Source organism: Hoplias malabaricus, chromosome 3, assembly GCF_029633855.1.
Source record: "Hoplias malabaricus isolate fHopMal1 chromosome 3, fHopMal1.hap1, whole genome shotgun sequence".
In the NCBI taxonomy this organism is placed as follows: Eukaryota; Metazoa; Chordata; class Actinopteri; order Characiformes; family Erythrinidae; genus Hoplias; species Hoplias malabaricus.
In genome coordinates, this window is record NC_089802.1 from 28,090,114 (window position 1) to 28,108,749 (window position 18,636).

General features: G+C 40.1%; 1 protein-coding gene across 1 annotated transcript; it reads right to left on the reverse strand.

Moving 5' to 3' along the window:
- Nucleotides 1–602: 602 nt before the first annotated feature.
- si:ch211-180a12.2 (uncharacterized) lies at nt 603–11,879 on the reverse strand. The gene is made up of 13 exons (XM_066665623.1): nt 11,726–11,879; nt 8,841–9,137; nt 7,526–7,825; nt 6,953–7,258; nt 6,267–6,377; nt 5,790–5,951; nt 5,224–5,508; nt 4,717–4,767; nt 4,142–4,399; nt 3,271–3,618; nt 2,717–2,980; nt 1,645–1,917; nt 603–1,369 (listed from the first exon to the last, which is right to left on the reverse strand). Exons 1-13 carry the CDS (start codon nt 11,775–11,777, stop codon nt 1,344–1,346), a joined length of 2,733 nt encoding a protein of 910 aa, XP_066521720.1. The 5' UTR covers nt 11,778–11,879; the 3' UTR covers nt 603–1,343.
- Nucleotides 11,880–18,636: the final 6,757 nt, after the last annotated feature.

The window sequence follows — 18,636 nt, forward strand, 5'->3', positions numbered from 1 at the left end:
TGTGAAGCACGTTGTTGCAGAGCATTAGCAGAGGATGTGTGTTGTGCTAGCTTGTGGTACAGCGAAATAGTGTAGTCCTGTTCACTGAACGCCATTAAAGCTGCAACGTCAGACCACAAAGAGTGACTTCTCTAAAACGTATCACAGCTAGACCACTTCCCTTCTAAACTTTTTTAAAGGTTGTAAATTCACTGTATAGTAGGGGATAATATCCTGCATTTATTTGGTACATTTACTCCCTCATTATAATCAGTGTGGCTTGATTTACATAAACAACCATAATTAATTTTACTTAACCCAGCCGTCTCTATATTCCTTGGAGTTAAACAGTCCTTGTTTTCATCACTGTGCTTCTGTGACTGATATATGCAGATAAATTGGGTTCTCGTTGACATCCCTATATTTAGCCACATTCATAATCTCTTGACCCCAGAGCAGGGCAACAGATCTGTAATTGTTTTTTTAAGCTATGTCTGATTACTCTGTAAACTTATTTAAAGATTATTTATTCATGGTAACAGCATCTGAGTCAGTTTTCCCAGCCTAATAAGAGATCAGATTAACCTTAGGCATGTTCAGCACTCTAGCAGAGAATGGGTCTCACCACATGAAGATAAAAACCTGTGGTTTATTTAATGTGAGACATTGTGGGTGATGTTCCATTGTGACAGAGGTTAGACAAAATCTATTTTAAACCTACAGGGCACAGTAAAGCTCTTACACACACATATTCTTCTCATCTTTTCCTCTCAGATGTAAAGACATTTTCTGAATGGCATGTTTTGTATCATGATTCAATAATAAACAATGACCAAGTTGTAAAGGTTAGACAAATGCCCACACAGGTCTCAGAACATCCAGCATCTACCAGCAGACCCCAATCATGACCACAGCTTCTGTTCCTGTTCTCCTCCTCTTATATTACATTTAACATAAAGATATAAAGGAGTTTAGAATCACAAACATGAAAATAGAGTACATCAGAGTGGGGTGGGGTAGAAGTGCAGAAAATTTTTCCAAGCTCTGTACACATCAATATTTCTGATGTGAATAAACACAATTTTCTGCAGTCCTACCATTACTTTCTGCACTTTGCGCATTTAACAACTACTAACATTTTTAAAGCAAAGCACTCCTTTGATTACTGGTACTGTTGTAACAGTGTTAGTCACGGAATAAGAAACAAAACTGATACGTTATACTTTACACACAAAGAAACAATAAGTGCTGAAGTTCTTGATGCTCAGAGTTAATACAAACATTATAAAAAGAGATAAAAATATATATGTATATATTTCCTTCTTCATAAATAAACACATGGAATACAATCTTCATAACTCCAATTAGGTGGATAATTCCTCTTCAGTCTCTGAAAGAACAAGACAAGCACAAATTATAGAATGAGAGAGTGGAAGGTGGAAGGGAAAGGCACATTTAAATGGAGCTAATGACCCAGCATCTGCACCAAACCTCATTATTTTTATGTGGCTGAATGCCATCAAGTCTGTACAAGAAATGTTTCAGCAGTGTAATGTCTTTTCAGAAGCATAAAGGGCATTAATAGGACAGAATCCTAATTATTACCCTCCATAGTGTATCTAATGAAGGTGATGTGTATCATATGAGGAGGGTTTGTGTGGTTACCTGTCCAGGTGCGATAGAGGGGCAAGCCAAGTGCAGGATGTGTGATCTCCACAGCGACTCGGAGGTGCTCTCTCTCTCCTTGTCCTCCCTCTTTCCTCACGTTAACTGTGTTTATGTGCGAGGGTTCGAGTTCTGTCTCTGAAGTTTCAGTTCTATCCTCCTGTGTGAAGTCTGACAGCTCTGTCCATTTTCCTCCTGTCATTTCTGAGTGGTTCTCCTCTTCCTTTTCACACACATACGTCACTTCATTTTGTAGCATGAGAACCTGGGAATCTGACAAAACATATGTGTTTTCAGTTCATCTTTTTATCCGCACTGGGCAGTTTATGTGAATTCATGTCAGAGTATTTGGAAGAAGTTATACTTCAATAATCCACTAGGAGAAAATGAGACTGTTCTGTGGCACACACACTCACACACACACACACTAGAGAGCATAATATATTTTTGCCTCCACACACCCCAAGCTGCACACAACCATCCACAGTGGCTCAAGGGGAACTCAGCTGTGATTGTTGTGATTGTACTCCCCAGCCCCAAAATTTTCTTCCCAGTCCAATGGATCAAACCAGCAAACTTCTGGTTTTGAGCCCATCTCTCCAAACTTTAGACCACTGCTGCTCCCAGATTATTATAATCCTCATTATTTTTGTTGTATTCTCAACTATTACTTTCAAAGGACATCATTAAAATCACATATTAATTATTTGTAATAATAACAACATTTCCCAGTAGTAATTGAAGGTGCATTTTCTTTGCTTTTCCAGAGTTGGAGGTCAGATATATTACTAATAAGCTTTAGTTGAAAGTAGTTTAAGCTTGTTATCATCATTACCCTCCTAATTGCAATGTCCAAAATCTATATTCAGGGCTAATAAAAAAATAGTGAACATTTTTTCACTAGTTCTAGACAGTTCCTTTAGGTAGGGTTCTCTCTACTGGCATGTAAGCAACACTAAAAATTAAGGACAGCTTTAGTTTTGTTTACAGACTCCTTCTCCACATATTTCCTCAATGTCAAACATTGTCTATTTCTGTGAGCTATTAAACTGCTTGCTCATAGCATACTCACTGCGTATGTGTCCATTTCTGTCCCTCTGATCATCATTTCCCTGGGGTCCTGTAGACTTCACCAACCCACAGACACTCAGAAGTTCTCTTTCTCCACTCTTAGAGACATGTTGACGCTCTCTGGAGACCAGTGGTGAGAGAAAGGAACCCCCAGCGGCCCAAGTCAGCTTTGGAAACGGGACCCCACCGGACACACGCAACGAGAAGACCCCAACCCCATCATTTCTCCAGTTTATGGATAGGGATAGAGGGATAGAGGGAGCCACTGGAGAAAAGACATTATTCAAGGTTAAGATGTAAAAATGTAACAGAGAGTTATTTGACAAGAAATAATATTGTAGCAAAACTTAGAGTCTGAAACGTTTACAGTGGTGGTGGAATGGAACCAGATATCTGAAGAATTCACTGCCTCTAATGTCCCTCACACAATGTCCCTCATGTAGGCAGTATACTGCCTGATGTCTCAGATATAGATTCCCAATAATCCTTGAAATAAACTTTTGGAAATATCAGTGGACTTCCCCTTTAACTCAAGTAAAACAACTCTATGTTTACCAAAGTGAGTCTTCCTCCAGACTCGCTCAATTGGCTCCTCAAGAGAACAGTGTTCCACTCTACACACCACCTCTCTGCCTTCCTCCATCTCCTTCAGCCCGTCCTCTAACTCTTTCAGGATGGCTGTGGCCCGGAAGGTCCTTGCCTCGCTCTGGATCGGCCCCCAAACTTCACTCTCAGCAACCTTCTCAAAATCCTCCTCATCCTCAATCCGTCTTCTCTTCAGCCACTTGATGGAGATGTCTGGAGGGTAGAAACTGGTGATATCACAGGCCAAGGACAGAGGTCCTTGCTGGGGGAAGGAGGCAGAGCAGCTGATTTCTGACACAGTGGGCTTCTTTATGAATCCTGGGTTAAAGCAGAAAAGGGTATCAGCATCAACAGCCATATTCCTACATGCTCATATTTCTCCTGTTTGTTTTCTCCACCATCATACGGCTTAAGTAACACTAGGTAAGCTTTGGTATTTTTGCTCCTGAGCTCCCCCTATGGTTGGAGAGTGTAATTCACTTTTATAGCACTGCTTTTAGAAGTTACATAGTGCAGTTTCTACAGTGCTGAACCTAGATTGGCAATGACAGAGGCTCCATTCTCCCTATTACAAGCTAGAGAGCATAACAGGGATTTTAAACTGAAATCTTAAGTTTAAAATACTACCTAGTGTTCCTTTAAACTATGGTTTCCAACTCTCAACCTGAAAAGCATTTTTTGACTTATTTGATCTATATATTTTTTTAGTGTCATGCAAACTTTCTCCTCAACAGAGCTGCAAAGTAATCTCTAAAAGACACTGTTTTACATGCACATAACATGCAATGCTGTATTGACCCTCCAGGCCATCTCTCTCTCTCTCTCTCCTGCCGTTACTCACCTCTACTTTTTCGTGTGATTGGTTGTTTGAGCGATAAGTGGTGAACAGTGACCCAGATGGTGGTCTGTCCTCTGTCCAGTTCAGTTTTGGGCAGCCTGCACTGGCTCATGGCTGAGAAAAAGCCTTGAGCGTCAGGACGAGGGGCAGCCAGAGCTTGAGGGGCAGCAACGGGGCACAGCTCTCCCCCCTCACAGAACCAGCGGAACGTGATGATGTCTGGATGGAAGTGAGAGGCCATCACAGTCAGTGTGACGATACCTGGAGAAGAAGACAATACACAATCACTCACATTTAGCATGATAAGCACTACAAATTTGGTGCTGTTATTATTAGTTTCTTCATCAGAGCAGTGCTTTGCATCAAAGAAAACGTCTGTCCATGTTTTTACACCATTTAAAAATGCCAAGCGCACTTTAGCATCTGTGAATATTTCATGATGAATGTTCCAACAGAAACAGTACAGATCAAATGTTTTCTTTATTTTTATTTTAACATAATATTTGCTTTGGGACTGAAGTGAAAGCACAGTCTTGTGTGTTTATAAATGCTGGTATATGGGTCTGAGAGGCTCATACCTGTCTCCTCATTGGGTTCTGAGAGTTGGATTTCTGAGACTTCAGGTGGTGCTAAACAAACAGATTAAAGGAACAAATAAGGAACTGTACTCTTAAACGCCAAATTCATTTCTTTAAAAAAAAGAGCAAAAGAGAAAGGCATCCAAAGTGGGGGCTGGGGCCTCAAAGCAGTGCAACTGTCTAAAGTAGAGCTCTTCAAATCCAGACACTCAATCCTGCTTCCAGTCTCAGTGATTATGAACTCCAGAACGGGATTAAGGGTCTAAATTTGTAGATATCTAGTCCACACTTTAGCCTGCTTCTAGAGCAGACGTGCATAACTCCTATGGTCTAGAGCAGTGTTTCACAGACACATGAGGTTGCTATGAGGTTGAGCTTGATAGCATCATATAAGCTTAGGGGACTTCAGCATGACTAATCATAAGGGGAAAAGAAAGGAATATAAACTATATTATGTTTTGGATTCATATTTAGCCAGGGCAGTCTTGCAAGATCTCTCAGGCTTACCCAGAACTGTAAATTTATCTGACACTTTCTCCATCACTATCTTGTCTTTGCCTTTGTAGGATATCTGGCATTTAAAGACTGCCCCCTTGTGGACAGACAGGTTTGGGATGAAGGTGAAGGAGGAGAGGAGTCGTTTGGTGGGTCCAGTAGAGTGTAGGGGCTGTCGGGTGTGGAGTTTATAATGTCCTGGAGCGGAGGCATTGAGCAGAGGGCCTTTTTCAGACACCAGAGATACACGAGAGATCCTCGGAGTGTGACCTGTTGAGTAAAGTGAGGCTTTTTCTCCTACAAAAAAAAAAAAAAACAGAAGATGCAGATTTATTGCTGTTTTATGATTGGCATCATTCCATGTAAAGCTTTTTAGACTGTTAGAGTTCACTGGTTGTTTTGGAGAGGAAATAAACTGCTGCAGTTGTGTTGTAGACATGGAGACGTCTGGTTCCATTCAACACTGCTTTAAAGAAATCGTCTCCATGTTTCTCTATGGATCTATGGATTTTCTCTTGAAATGTGAAGGATTTCTAAGCATTTGGTATCAGACACTAATTTCTGGATTTGGACATTACCAGTACAAGAGGTATCTGCTATTGGGATGTCGTTGAGGAACCAGGCTGTTTGGACTCTGTCCGCTCTTCTGCCTTCTATACTGATACTGACCCGGCCTTTCCGCCCCACCACCACCCGAGGGGGCAAGATGATTGCAGAAACAGTCAGACTTTTCTGTTTTTCTGCAGAAAACAACAGAAAAAGAGGCAATGTTATAATAAAACGAATCAAGTTACTGGTTAATATTTACAACAATGTTGTTTAAAGTGAGTATGTGATAATTTAGTCATGCAGTTAGCAGGATACCTCATCCATATTAGCTTTATATATTAGCTTTGAAGCACTAGTATAAAAATATAAAAGCAACCACAATCAGTTACATTAACTTTAAATAAGCTCAAATAGACACTAAAAGACACAAAACCTGTATGCTGTTATTTTTTATCTCTCCCTCTGTGTGTGTGTGTGTGTGTGTGTGCGACTGCATGTTTTCTCACCATCCCTCCTCTTCCACGAGAAACCAAAGCAGAGCAAAAGGACAAGGATCAATGAGATGATCATCATGGCCACAGAAGCCTTTGCGGATTTATTCAGAACCAGCTCCTGTACTGAGAACATTAAAAATACACAGCAGTTAGAAGAGCTGAGCTCTTTGTTCTCTTCTTATTAAAAATTATGAAAGAGAGAGTTGTATATGAAAAGGTTTACGTGACGCGCTTTTACACAAGCTCAGTCTTAAACTCAACTACTATAAAACTACTGCAGTTAAAATTTAATAGAGACATGCTGTCTAGTTCTTTCCTGAAGGAAACACATAGAACAAGATTAACCTATAGTTTACCACTGAGAAAATACTGAATCAATGTTTTCAATAATATAAAACCAGCTTGGATTGTTTGGCGCTAGAAACCAACATTATTGGCCAAGCCTAAAAATAATTTAAATGACTACAATGATTAGAAAAGGTCAATATTATTTAGCATTTAATGTCTTCAATTATTCATTCATTGTAACTGCTTATCAAATTCAGGGTCGCAGTGTGTCCAGAGCCTACCTGGAATCACTGGGCGCAAGGCGGGAATACACCCTGGAGGGTATTTTATTATTTAAAATATATAAAATAGCAGAATAAAACCTGTGAGAGGTCACTGTAATATGTGTATATTTATATCTGCAAACATACCCAGTGGATCAGCAGCTGACAGGTCAATAGAGCTGGACACTAGGTGTGTGACATTATGCTGTCGAGCAACACACTCCACAGCTCCCCCACGGCCCCTCTCGTCCACACTGAGAGTGTAGAACCGACGGGTTGTAAAGGTGCCATTGCTGTTTCTCTGGCTCTGTGGAGGCTCAGGGAGAACAGTGCCATTCTGAACCCACACCACACTGACGTTGTTGGGGTAAAAACTACTCAGGTCACAGGCCAGGGTCAGGGGCGAGGAGCGAGAGGAGGGGGGCACGATAGATAAAGAGACCTTAGGGAGCACTGGAAGAAAGAGAGAGACATAGATTTGCTTCAAATGTAAAGTGCGTTATAAATAAAAAGTATTATTATTATTATTATTATTATTATTATTATTTTTACAGAGAACAACAGAATTGCATCTAACTAAATTTAACATAATTGTACTGAAGCAAAGGTGTTTTTTCCTGAAGGGCAGTTCATCATTGAACATGAAAGGCAAGGCAGGGCTTACATATATGCAATATATGAATTCATTGAAAATATAAACTATTATGAAATAATACCCACTGATGAGGCTTATCTTGAACTCCTTCTCAAGCGTTTTCTCCACAGCTTCATGCTGCACCACACAGCTGTAGGTCATGTTCTGGTCATTGAGCTCAGGAACGAGCTGAAGTCTACTAACCGCTTCATAAAGTCCATCCTCTGTGAGAGTCCCTTCAACCTTTTGAGGTGCTCTGAAGGTCCTGCCCTCTCGTGTCCAGGTGAATGTGATCTGGGGAGGGCTGAAGCTCTTTGTCCAACACTCTACCGCACTCTGTCGACCCAGTACCACCTCCGGAGACGGGATGGACACTGAAGGGGCAGCTGAGAAAGTAACGAGATGTTGAGATTGACTTTAATTATATTGCCCAAATGTTGCTCATTAAGGCCTCAGGAGACTTCACGTTGCTCCTACTAAAATGATAAAAGAGGATGAGACACAGGTGAGACTCAGTGGATCTTTTATTCAAGAGAAATATCTGAGCAGATGGAGACACTAACATCTCTTCAGTTTCTTCATCTGAACTGTACAGGAGAAACAGCAGGGATATTAAGGTGACACTACAGAGACAGTAAAGATGAACAACAGAAATATAAAGGAGACACTACCAAGAAGAGGAACTACAGAGATAATAAGGAGGACCCACTGAGATATTAAGGAGACATTACAGAGATATTAAGCAGGACCCACTGAGATATTAAGAAGTAATTATGGAGATATTAAGGAGACTTTACTGAGATATTAAGGGGACATTACAGAGAATATTAAGCAGGACCCACTGAGATATTAAGAAGTCATTATAGAGATATTAAGGAGAATTTACAGAGATATTAAGGAGGAATCATTGAGATATTAAGAAGACATTAAAGTGATATAAGGAGACATTACAGAGATATTATGGAGGACACACTGAGATATTAAGGAGACATCACATAGATTTTAAGGAGACATCACAGAGATATTAAGGAGGAATCATTGAGATATTAAGAAGACATTAAAGTGATATAAGGAGACATTACAGAGATATTATGGAGGAACCACTGAGATATTAAGGAGATATTACAGAGATATTAAGGAGGACACACTGAGATATTAAGGAGTCATTATAGAGATATTAAGAAGGAACTATAGCGATATTAATGAGTCCTTATAGAGATATTAAGAAGGAACTACAGAGATATGAAGGAGACATTACAGAAATATTAAGGAAATAATTCAGAGAAGACGCAAATATCATAAAGATATAAATTCAGACCACAGGTTCCTTATATGGACATGATACACACTATGCAATATAGCATGTTTACAGATGGTATCAATAGGCCTCAGATAACTCACCCAGAATGGTAAGAGTAACATTGGTGAAGTGATCAATCTCATTGCTGCTCACGCTACACACATAGACCCCCTGCTGGTGTGGAGTGGTGTTGTATACGGTCAGGGGAAAGGAGCCACTGAGGAGGTCAGAGGTGTCCAGGTAGAAGCCTGTTTCTGTGTGATTATTGGATGCAATAACTGAACCTTTGAAGGACCATGCGACGTCCAGGAGCGTGTCGTTCACTCCTTTCTGAAGACGGAAGGAACACGGGAGGACAGCAGAGGAGCTCAGAGGAACAACGACTTCTTCTGAAAACACTGTGAGGTGGAGGATTGGAAATGTGTAGAGAGGATTAGATATAATTTAAGGAGTAATTAAACAAAACATTAACGTTGTGTAGAGTTATTGTGGTATGGAACATTTAATATTAATGAGGCACCGTGGACTGAGTCTGTTTATTTACTTCAGGATGATTTTAGGCTACTTTACATATTCCTCTTTATTCATTTTATTTATTTCTTTTAAATAAGAAACTAAATTGCCACATTCAAAAGTAAACCTTGTATCTCAAACATTTTACAGAAGGGCAAATTACTGTAAGTTCATGTAGAAGTAAAGTAGATTTTATTTAAAGACGTTTTGAAGGATTTCTCTTGGTCCATTCATTATGAAATGTTGGTGCTTTCTTATAGAATTAATAATAATAATATATATATATATATAAAAAAAAGAAAACAAAAATTGAGATGCTTTTGTTCTGATAGGGACTCAGGAAGCATGACACCTTCTGAAATAACAATTCAAAAAGTAGTTTGAACAATGTACAGTAAACTGGAGATAAAAAGCCCTTATCTCCTGCTCTCCATCCTCACGCAGTGTTATCTCTTCATCTGTTGTAATAATGAGGCGCTGGATATAACCTCTTCACACATAGTGCCAGCTGTGTAAAATATTTCAGTGTTCTGTTTTATCAGAGCAGCAGATATTTATTGTCCTGGTTATTGATTAATCTAATGGGGGAGACTCCTCCAGTCTAGTGTTGGACTCTCAGGAGTGTGCACAGAAAATACACTAATGGTTCTACATATTTCCCCAATATGTTAAGCTCAAATAAAGCAAATAATTAACAGTTGTGTGTTAGAAGTTATCTTTTTTTAGAAACATTCCATATATTGTGTAGTCTTTATTGAGGAGGTTTTCCATCGTCAGTTTGAAAACCAACAAAATATTTAACAAGACCAAGGGTGTCAATACTTCATGTGACTTTACATTTGGGACATATCTGCAATATATATAATTTTACATGTATAATTGGGACGTAGGAGAGAAAATGTCAGGTTGATTTTAGTTTCAAATTGTACCATATCCTCTCCTGCTATTAAAAGCTGGCGTGGTGTTCCATAAGAGAGGATTTACAGTTTGAGCCTAACCTAATTGGCTGGATGTGTGACGTCAAAGGTCTTTAGAAATATCTAATACATAACTACTGATAACAGTATCCATGAATTAGCTACAGTGCCAAGAGAAAATTGATCATTTGTAGACTTATTAACTCTTTCTGAATATCAGCATATCAAACCTGTATCTCCATTTGTGTTGATTTTTAGTGGATAAAACTTGAACACAGCAGCTGTCTTTCACACTCTGTGCAAATTTGATTTGTGCAAAAATGAATTGACCAATAGAAATGCTCCAAAATTACTCTGAATAAAATCTTTTAACATTAATGTTTCCTTCTCTTGTAAAGTTACTATTTTGGGAGAGAAGCAACAGCAACGGTACACATAAATACAGCATAGAAAAGCAACAAATATTATTTTACTATTATTATCTAAACAAATGTTCAAAATTTTAACAAAAATATATTTATATACATTCCTCTCTCAGCAGAAAAAAACAACTTTTTAATTATTTTTTTTTACTTTCTGAGATTTTATTAAATATATATTTAAAAAAATGTTTATGAAATAACATTAATAACATAAATAACTTTTAAACAATAGTTCTCTGAGTTGTTATAGCGTTATATTATCGCTGCTGGGTGGATATCTGAAATAGTAACGTTACAGGATTACTCTAGAAAAATATTCTTCATTTATAATGGAAAACAGCGTATGAATTATTTCCTTGATTTTTTTTTGGCAATTAGCATTTCAAACACAGTTGATAAAACTTCAGAATATGGATTATTCTGCAGATATTAAATGCTATTTGTTTATTTAATGTTTCTAAACCGAAGTGTTGGTACTGTCTCATCCTGCACACATCTAAACTTTCCACATGGACAGTACATTCTCTTCACAGCTAGTTTAGGATTATCCAGAGTCAGCAAAACAGTGACGAGACATGTTCGATTACAATATCTGTTGTCATACAGCGTGTTATAATAATAAACAATGAAACAAACAAACTGACTGTTATCAATTAAAAAGATAATAGATCAGTTTCTCACATAAATCTCTAATTATATCTATATCCATGTAGCATTGACATATAAGAAGCGTGGAACATTTCTGTGCTGTGTTTATAACAGAGAGACTATGGGGCTTTAACTGGATCATCAATAGATTCAGTGACTTTCAATGTCACTACAATTCTGCAAAAATACATTTTTGACATGGAACACCCCCACAAAAAGGCTAATTTTCTTTATGAATATGTAATTAGTTTACTTATTTACACCTTCCTATTTATTGTTTGTCACCATGCAGCTTTATAGAAGTATATTCTTATAAAATAGGGACATGAGGTTCTTCATTTTCTCTTTGGCTCTGCATAGACCCAGGAACACTTAAAAGTTACATGCAACTGTATAAATAGATAATTGACTACATAAATTCTATAAAAATTATCACACTTTCTGTCTAACCAGAAAAACACCAGATCATTTCATTCCAATACTCACCCAGCTTTATTAGGCTCAGGAGACACACACAGAGCAGGACTTTAAACTTCATGGTCTTTAACTGATCTGAGCTTGCATGCCTTATCAAGCCCTTTTGTTTTCTCTCTCTCTCTCTCTCTCTCTCTCTCTCTCTCTCTCTCTCTCTCTCTCCCTCTCCCTCTCTATCTCTCTCTCTCTCTCTCTCTCAAAGTGACTCTCACTCTTTTTATACAAAGACGGGACAGTGGGCGGGTTCCAGCGGGCAGTGGATCAGAAACAAGGCTCAAACTAGATGGGTGACAAAGCTGGACTTTTAACAGCCATTTAGAGAGAGAGAGAGAGAGAGAGAGAGGAGTGTAAACAGAGGATGAGAGGTGAGAGGGAGAAAGAAAAAGAGGTAAGAGAAGAAAGTGAGTGAAGGGTGAACAGGTTAAGGGTAAGAAAGAAAAAGAGAAAAAAGGGAAAGAGAGAGAGGCCAGTGGGTGAGAGAAGTGCACAAGTAACAGACACTTCACCTGCGGAGAGAGAGAAAGAGAAGGAGAAAGAGAGAGAGAGAGAGTGCGAGGGTGGTGTAAGAGAGAGTGACCAGTGGGTGAGAGAACTGCACAACAGACACTTTCACCTGTGTAAGAGAGAGGGGGGGGGCTAGAAAGGGATGTTCAACAGAGGTGGATGGGAGACAGAAAAAGAATGAATACGTAAGGAGAATGAGAAGGATAGAGAGATAAGAAATGTAAAGACGGCGGAGGGCAGAAAAAGAAGTTAAAGAAGGGAGGAAGAGAGGGAGTCAAAAAGGAAAAGACAAATGTGTGTGTGTGGGGGGGGGCAGGGTATTTACAATTAGGACAGTGGTCACTTGAAATTCATGCTGGCTCGAGCCCAGAGTTTTAGACTACTTTATATGCACGCTGTATAGTGACCCAGCTGAAACCAGGGGCTTCACTGTTGATCTCACTTTCAAAAGAATGGAAAAACCAGCTGTACTTCAATTAGAGACAGAGGGAGGAGGAAGAGGAGAATGAGTGAAAGTGTGGAGGACAGTGCTTTCACACCTTTGATAATCCCAGTCTCTTTCTTGTTCCTGATCTTACTGCAGTGGAACATTAACTAGGTGAAGAGGTTGCAGCTGATCCATAAAGTATTTACAGGTTTCATCAAATATTCAGGAACTTTATTAGCTGCTCATGGAAAGATCCAGAAGTTACAGTGATAATTAAACAAATAATTATACAATTTAAAAAATAAATAAATAAAATAATAATCTCAGACTTTTACACTGAAAGATCTCTTTAATGCAGTCAATTGACAAGAACGAATATATTCATACATTTAGATTTAAAGAAATACTGTATTTAAAATATTTACATGAATATTTGGAAATATTTTCTGACCTACACCTCCAGCTAGCACTGGATCTAGTCGGAATATTTGATAGAAATACATATAACACAATAGTATATATGTATTTTGCCATAAAAATTTTGAGTGGTAAGATATTTCCAGGTTAATCTTATTTTTTAAAGCTAATAGTCAACAAATTAAAAAAAAATGCTAACCAAGCTAACAAATGATTTTAGCATTGTTCTAACTAGCAATGGTCATATTTAATTCATACCAACACAGGACAGCTGTGTGAGATCTCCATTACAAAAATGAATGACCCCTCTGAAGCGTCAGCGAAGCGTCAGCCTTTGTGTTCAGCCTTTCTGGTGTGAAGATATTCTGGGGTAAAGACATAACATGTCTCCCAATCGTGTCCCCCAAGCGAGGCCACCAAACAAACAAACTAAACCTAATTTTCCTCCTTCCACAATGTGTCCCTACCCCATCTCTCCTCTCTCTGGAACTCGCAGGCGCTTCTACTTCCACAGACGGAAACGAAACCTTGATAACCTTCGCTCTCTATATCACACATCCACACCCATAACCAATTCCTTCTCAATAGGTCTATGGAACTGTCAGTCTGCAGTAAACAAAGCAGACTTCATCTCCGCCTATGCAAACCATCTTTCACTAGACATCCTAGCCCTCACTGAGACTTGGATCAAACCGGAAAACAGCGCTACCCCCACTGCTCTCTCCATCAACTACAGATTCTCCCATACACCACGGCCTGGTAAAAGAGGTGGTGGTACGGGGCTGTTGATTTCCAACACATGGAAATATACCCAGTTCGAATCATCAGTCTCATACAGCTCCTTCGAATTCCATGCCATCCTGATGACTGCACCAGTAAAAATGTATGTGGTCGTTGTATACCATCCCCCAGGGCAACTGGGTGATTTCCTGGAAGAACTAGACACTCTGCTTTCATCCATCCCTGAACATGACTGTCCCATGCTCATTCTCGGTGACATGAACATCCACCTTGACACTCCGGCTGCTGCTGACTTCTTCTCTCTGACCCACTCCTTTGAGCTACAGCAGGTATGCACCCCCTCAACTCACAAAGCAGGTAATGCACTTGATCTCATTCTCACCAAACACTGCCTAATTAACTCTGTAAATGTTACTCCTCTACATCTCTCTGACCATTACTTTATTCAGCTAAATGCTTGTCTCCCTCAGCAACCCACTGTGTCCGCTCCCCCTGTCCCCTTCCGGCGCAATCTCCGCAACCTATCTCCCACCCACTTCTCTGCCCTTGTGACTTCTGCTCTCCCACCCCCCAGCACCTTCTCATCTCTTGAGGTCAATGACGCCACAGAGTCACTCTGCACAACACTGAGCTCCAGCTTAGATCACCTGTGCCCTCTGACTACCAGACCCGCAAGACCCATGCAGCCCCACCCGTGGCTTACTGACTCCCTTCGATCAATGCGCACTAACCTCAGAGCTGCTGAGAGGAGATGGCGAAAAACAAAAGACCCATCACACCTGACACAACTACAATCCCTGCTCTCAGCCTTCTCAACAAATGTCACCATTGCAAAAAAGAAATTCTACCAAGACAAAATCAACAATGCTACTGACACCCGGAAGCTGTTTTCAACCTTCAAGTCTCTGCTGAACCCTCCACCTCCACCCTCTGCAACCAACCTCACCGCTGATGCATTTGCTGACTTCTTCACCAGCAAAGTTGCTGCAATCAGCAGCCGGTTTTCTGACCCCTCTACACAGCCTCCGGCTCCCCCTTCGAATCCTCCTAAACCTACTGCTTCCTTCCCTTCTTTCACTCCTCTCACAGAAGACGAGGTATCAAATCTTCTTAGAGGTGGCCGTCCCACATCCTGTCCACTGGATCCCATTCCTACCACCCTACTGCAAACCATAGCCCCGTCCATTGTGTCCGCAGCCACTCATGTAATCAATTCCTCACTAACCTCTGGAACATTTCCAAACACCTTCAAGCAAGCTCAAGTAAGACCTCTACTCAAAAAACCTGCTCTTGCTCCTTCTATAGTAGAGAACTACCGACCAGTCTCTCTCCTCCCCTTCCTGTCTAAAATCATTGAAAGAGCTGTCTTTAAGCAGGCAACAAAATTCCTCTCCCAACATAACCTTCTTGACTCGAACCAATCCGGCTTCAAGAGCGGCCACTCGACGGAAACTGCACTTCTGTCAGTAATGGAAGCTCTTAAAGATGCAAAAGTAACAGGTCAATCCTCAGTTCTCATTCTGCTCGACCTATCAGCAGCATTTGATACGGTCAACCACCACATCTTACTAAACAAACTCACTGACATGGGCTTCAAGAACAATGCACTCTCCTGGTTTGAGTCTTATCTCACTGGACGATCCTTCAGTGTGTCATGGCTTGGACAAACATCAGCGCGACACCACCTCACCACAGGTGTGCCCCAAGGCTCGGTGCTGGGACCCCTCCTCTTTGCCTTGTACACTACCTCTCTAGGCCCAATCATACATTCGCACGGCTTCTCCTATCACTGCTATGCAGATGACACACAGCTCTATTTATCCTTTCCTCCAGGAGACACTTCAGTGGCAACTCGAATCTCTGACTGTCTCTCTGACATATCTACATGGATGAAGGAACATCACCTCCAATTGAATTTATCCAAAACTGAACTACTGGTCCTCCCAGCCAAGCAAGCTATTCTCCACAACATCAGCATCAAGCTAGGGTCCCTATCAGTGTCTCCCACCAAGGTTGTAAGAAACCTAGGTGTCATGGTTGATGACCAGCTGACCTTCGCAGATCACGTTACCGCTGTAGCTCGATCATGCCGCTTCTCCCTATTCAACATAAGGAAGATTAGGCCATACCTAATTCAACATACAACACAGCTCCTCGTTCAGACGTTAGTAATCTCCCGTCTAGACTATTGCAACGCCCTCCTGACAGGTCTTCCGGCCTGTGCTGTGAGACCACTACAGATGATCCAGAATGCGGCAGCACGCCTGGTCTTCAACCAACCAAAAAGAGCACATGTCACGCCCCTATTAGTTGAGCTGCATTGGCTACCCTTAGCTGCTTGCATCAAATTCAAATCACTAATGATGGCCTTCAGAGTATTCACTGGTTCTGCTCCCATCTACCTCAATAGACTCTTAAAACCATACGTTAGCGCCCGCCCTCTCCGTTCCTCAAAGGAGCGCTTACTAACACGACCAACCCCCCGTACAGGTCAGTTGAGGCTATTCTCATCTCTGGTACCACGCTGGTGGAACGAGCTTCCAAGCACTATCAGAGCAACAGAAACCCTATCTTCATTCAAGAAATCATTGAAAACCCAGCTCTTCCGAGAGTATCTTTTGCACTGAATGTCTTTCTTTAATGCACTTATTACTTCCTGGCATATTGCACTTAATGTAAGGTATTTTGTATAATTTGTGCTGTAGTTCGATTGTTAGATCCTCTTTTGTAAGTCACTTTGGATAAAAGCGTCTGCCAAATGCATAAATGTAAATGTAAATGTAATTCATCTATTAAGCTATGAATATTGTTTAGTTTTAGGACAATCATTTACATGCTAATTAACATATCTAGCTAACTTGTTTTCACAGTTCTCATTTATAAGCCTAATGACAGAATTTAACAAAAATACAAAAGAGATAAAAACCTGCTAATTAGCAAGTTAGCAGAGAGCGGGTATACTTGTTTATTAATTAATTCATTCATTCATTATCTGTAACCGCTTATATTTATACATTAATTTATTTGTTGTCTGGACAAATTTTAACTAGATTAATAAACTAATGAAAAAATGCCATGTATTATCAATAATCAAATTTGGCTGAAATGTTAGCTGTGTTAGTCTTCTTTACTTTATTACAATTAACAGTGTGTCACAAACCACATAATGAGCTAAATAAGGATTACTGAACTGCAACAAGATTTCAGGGGAGTGTGTTCAGGGTGCTTAAGCATGTAGCTACGTATTTAGCCCGCTTTGCTAGAGAAGCACCAAACTTGTCTCAACGCTGATGGATTACATTTTGGGGCAAAGGGGAAATTGTGTAAATTGTGATGTTTTTTTCTGCCCTCAGCATTTGTGAATCTAAAGTAGTACTGCATTCATTATATGAACCATGAAAAATATATCTATGGCAACATGAGCAGCCCTCAAGAGGAATGTCCACCTTGAAGCTTCCTGTGGGATTTAGCTCTAAGATGAACCGCTTTGATTTGTTTTTCATGCCAGCGAGAGAGGTTTCTGTCCACAGTGTAAATGCCATTGTGTCTCTGTACAGTTTATTTTAGCTTTTGTTTCTGAGGTGACCGATTCTAAATTCAGTTTGATTGACCCAACTTTTGTTTTGCTCTCTTTACATTTTCTCCTTACATTGTATCGAAACCTTTCATCTTCACATGAGACTGAACTTTGGAAGAATGTATGGAGTGAGGAATGGAATTTATGAGAGGAGGGTAATACCTAGTTATGTTTATGCAATTTTTTTTAGCAAAATTCTGATAGTCCTTTCAAAGTGTGTTAACAAGTCTATTTCCTCTGTTCAAACCTAATCACTAATTCTCTTTCCTGTGTGTGATGATGTTGTGATGGTGTCCTCTCCTCAGGTAACTCTCTGTGAGGAGCGTTTTGTGTTCTCCCCGTGTCGGTGGAGATTTCCTCCAAGTGCTCAACGTACCTCCCATATTGTGGTAGGTGGATTGGCTGTGTGATATTTGTCCACTGTGTGAGTGACTGGGCGTGTGTGAAACTGAACACAGTTGTAACTGTGTGAGTGACTGGGCGTGTGTGAAACTGAACACAGGTTTAACTGTGTGAGTGACTGGCCGTGTGTCCACTGGTGTGAGTGTATGAGTGTTTGAGTGTATTCCAGCATTGTGCCTAATGATTTAGAGTAAGCTCTGGACCCACTGCAATGAATCAACAAATGTATGAATGATTAAAATGTAGAGGAGCAGAGTGGTCAGAGGTGTCGAATGTTCTGAGAATATCCACTGAGTTCAACACTTTCAGGGCTTGAGTGTAAAGGGCTGCTACTTTTGTAACTTTCCTCAAAATATTTACTTATTTACTGGGGGAAGGTACTATTCCTGCAGACAGCATTTTACCCAATAATAGTATTGTTTGGATATAGTAGTTAATTGCACTACTTTAGATGAAAACCCACACAAATAAAGTGTGTCAGCTTGCACAGCAGTGAGGAAATTAACAAGGGAAGAAAAAACAAGGGTTGGAAGGGGTACTGAAAGAGAGAGAGAGAGAGAGAGAGAGAGAGAGAGAGAGAGAGAGAAAGATTTATAGGCCTGAGAGAGGACACAGAGTCCTCACAGAGAGGGAAAAAAGGAGCCCACTGTTGGTGGTATTGAGCAAACTTAATGAACTGAATGAAAATGTGCACTGGTTAGAAACACACTTGATGATCTGCATAAAAATGGAGCATAAAAAAATTGTTGAAAGGTTTTCTGTGATTGGATACAGAGTCAGTGTTATGATCAGCCTCTAACTACAAGTAAGACCATTTTTAATATCAGGGAAAAATAAACATATATGGAAAATGTG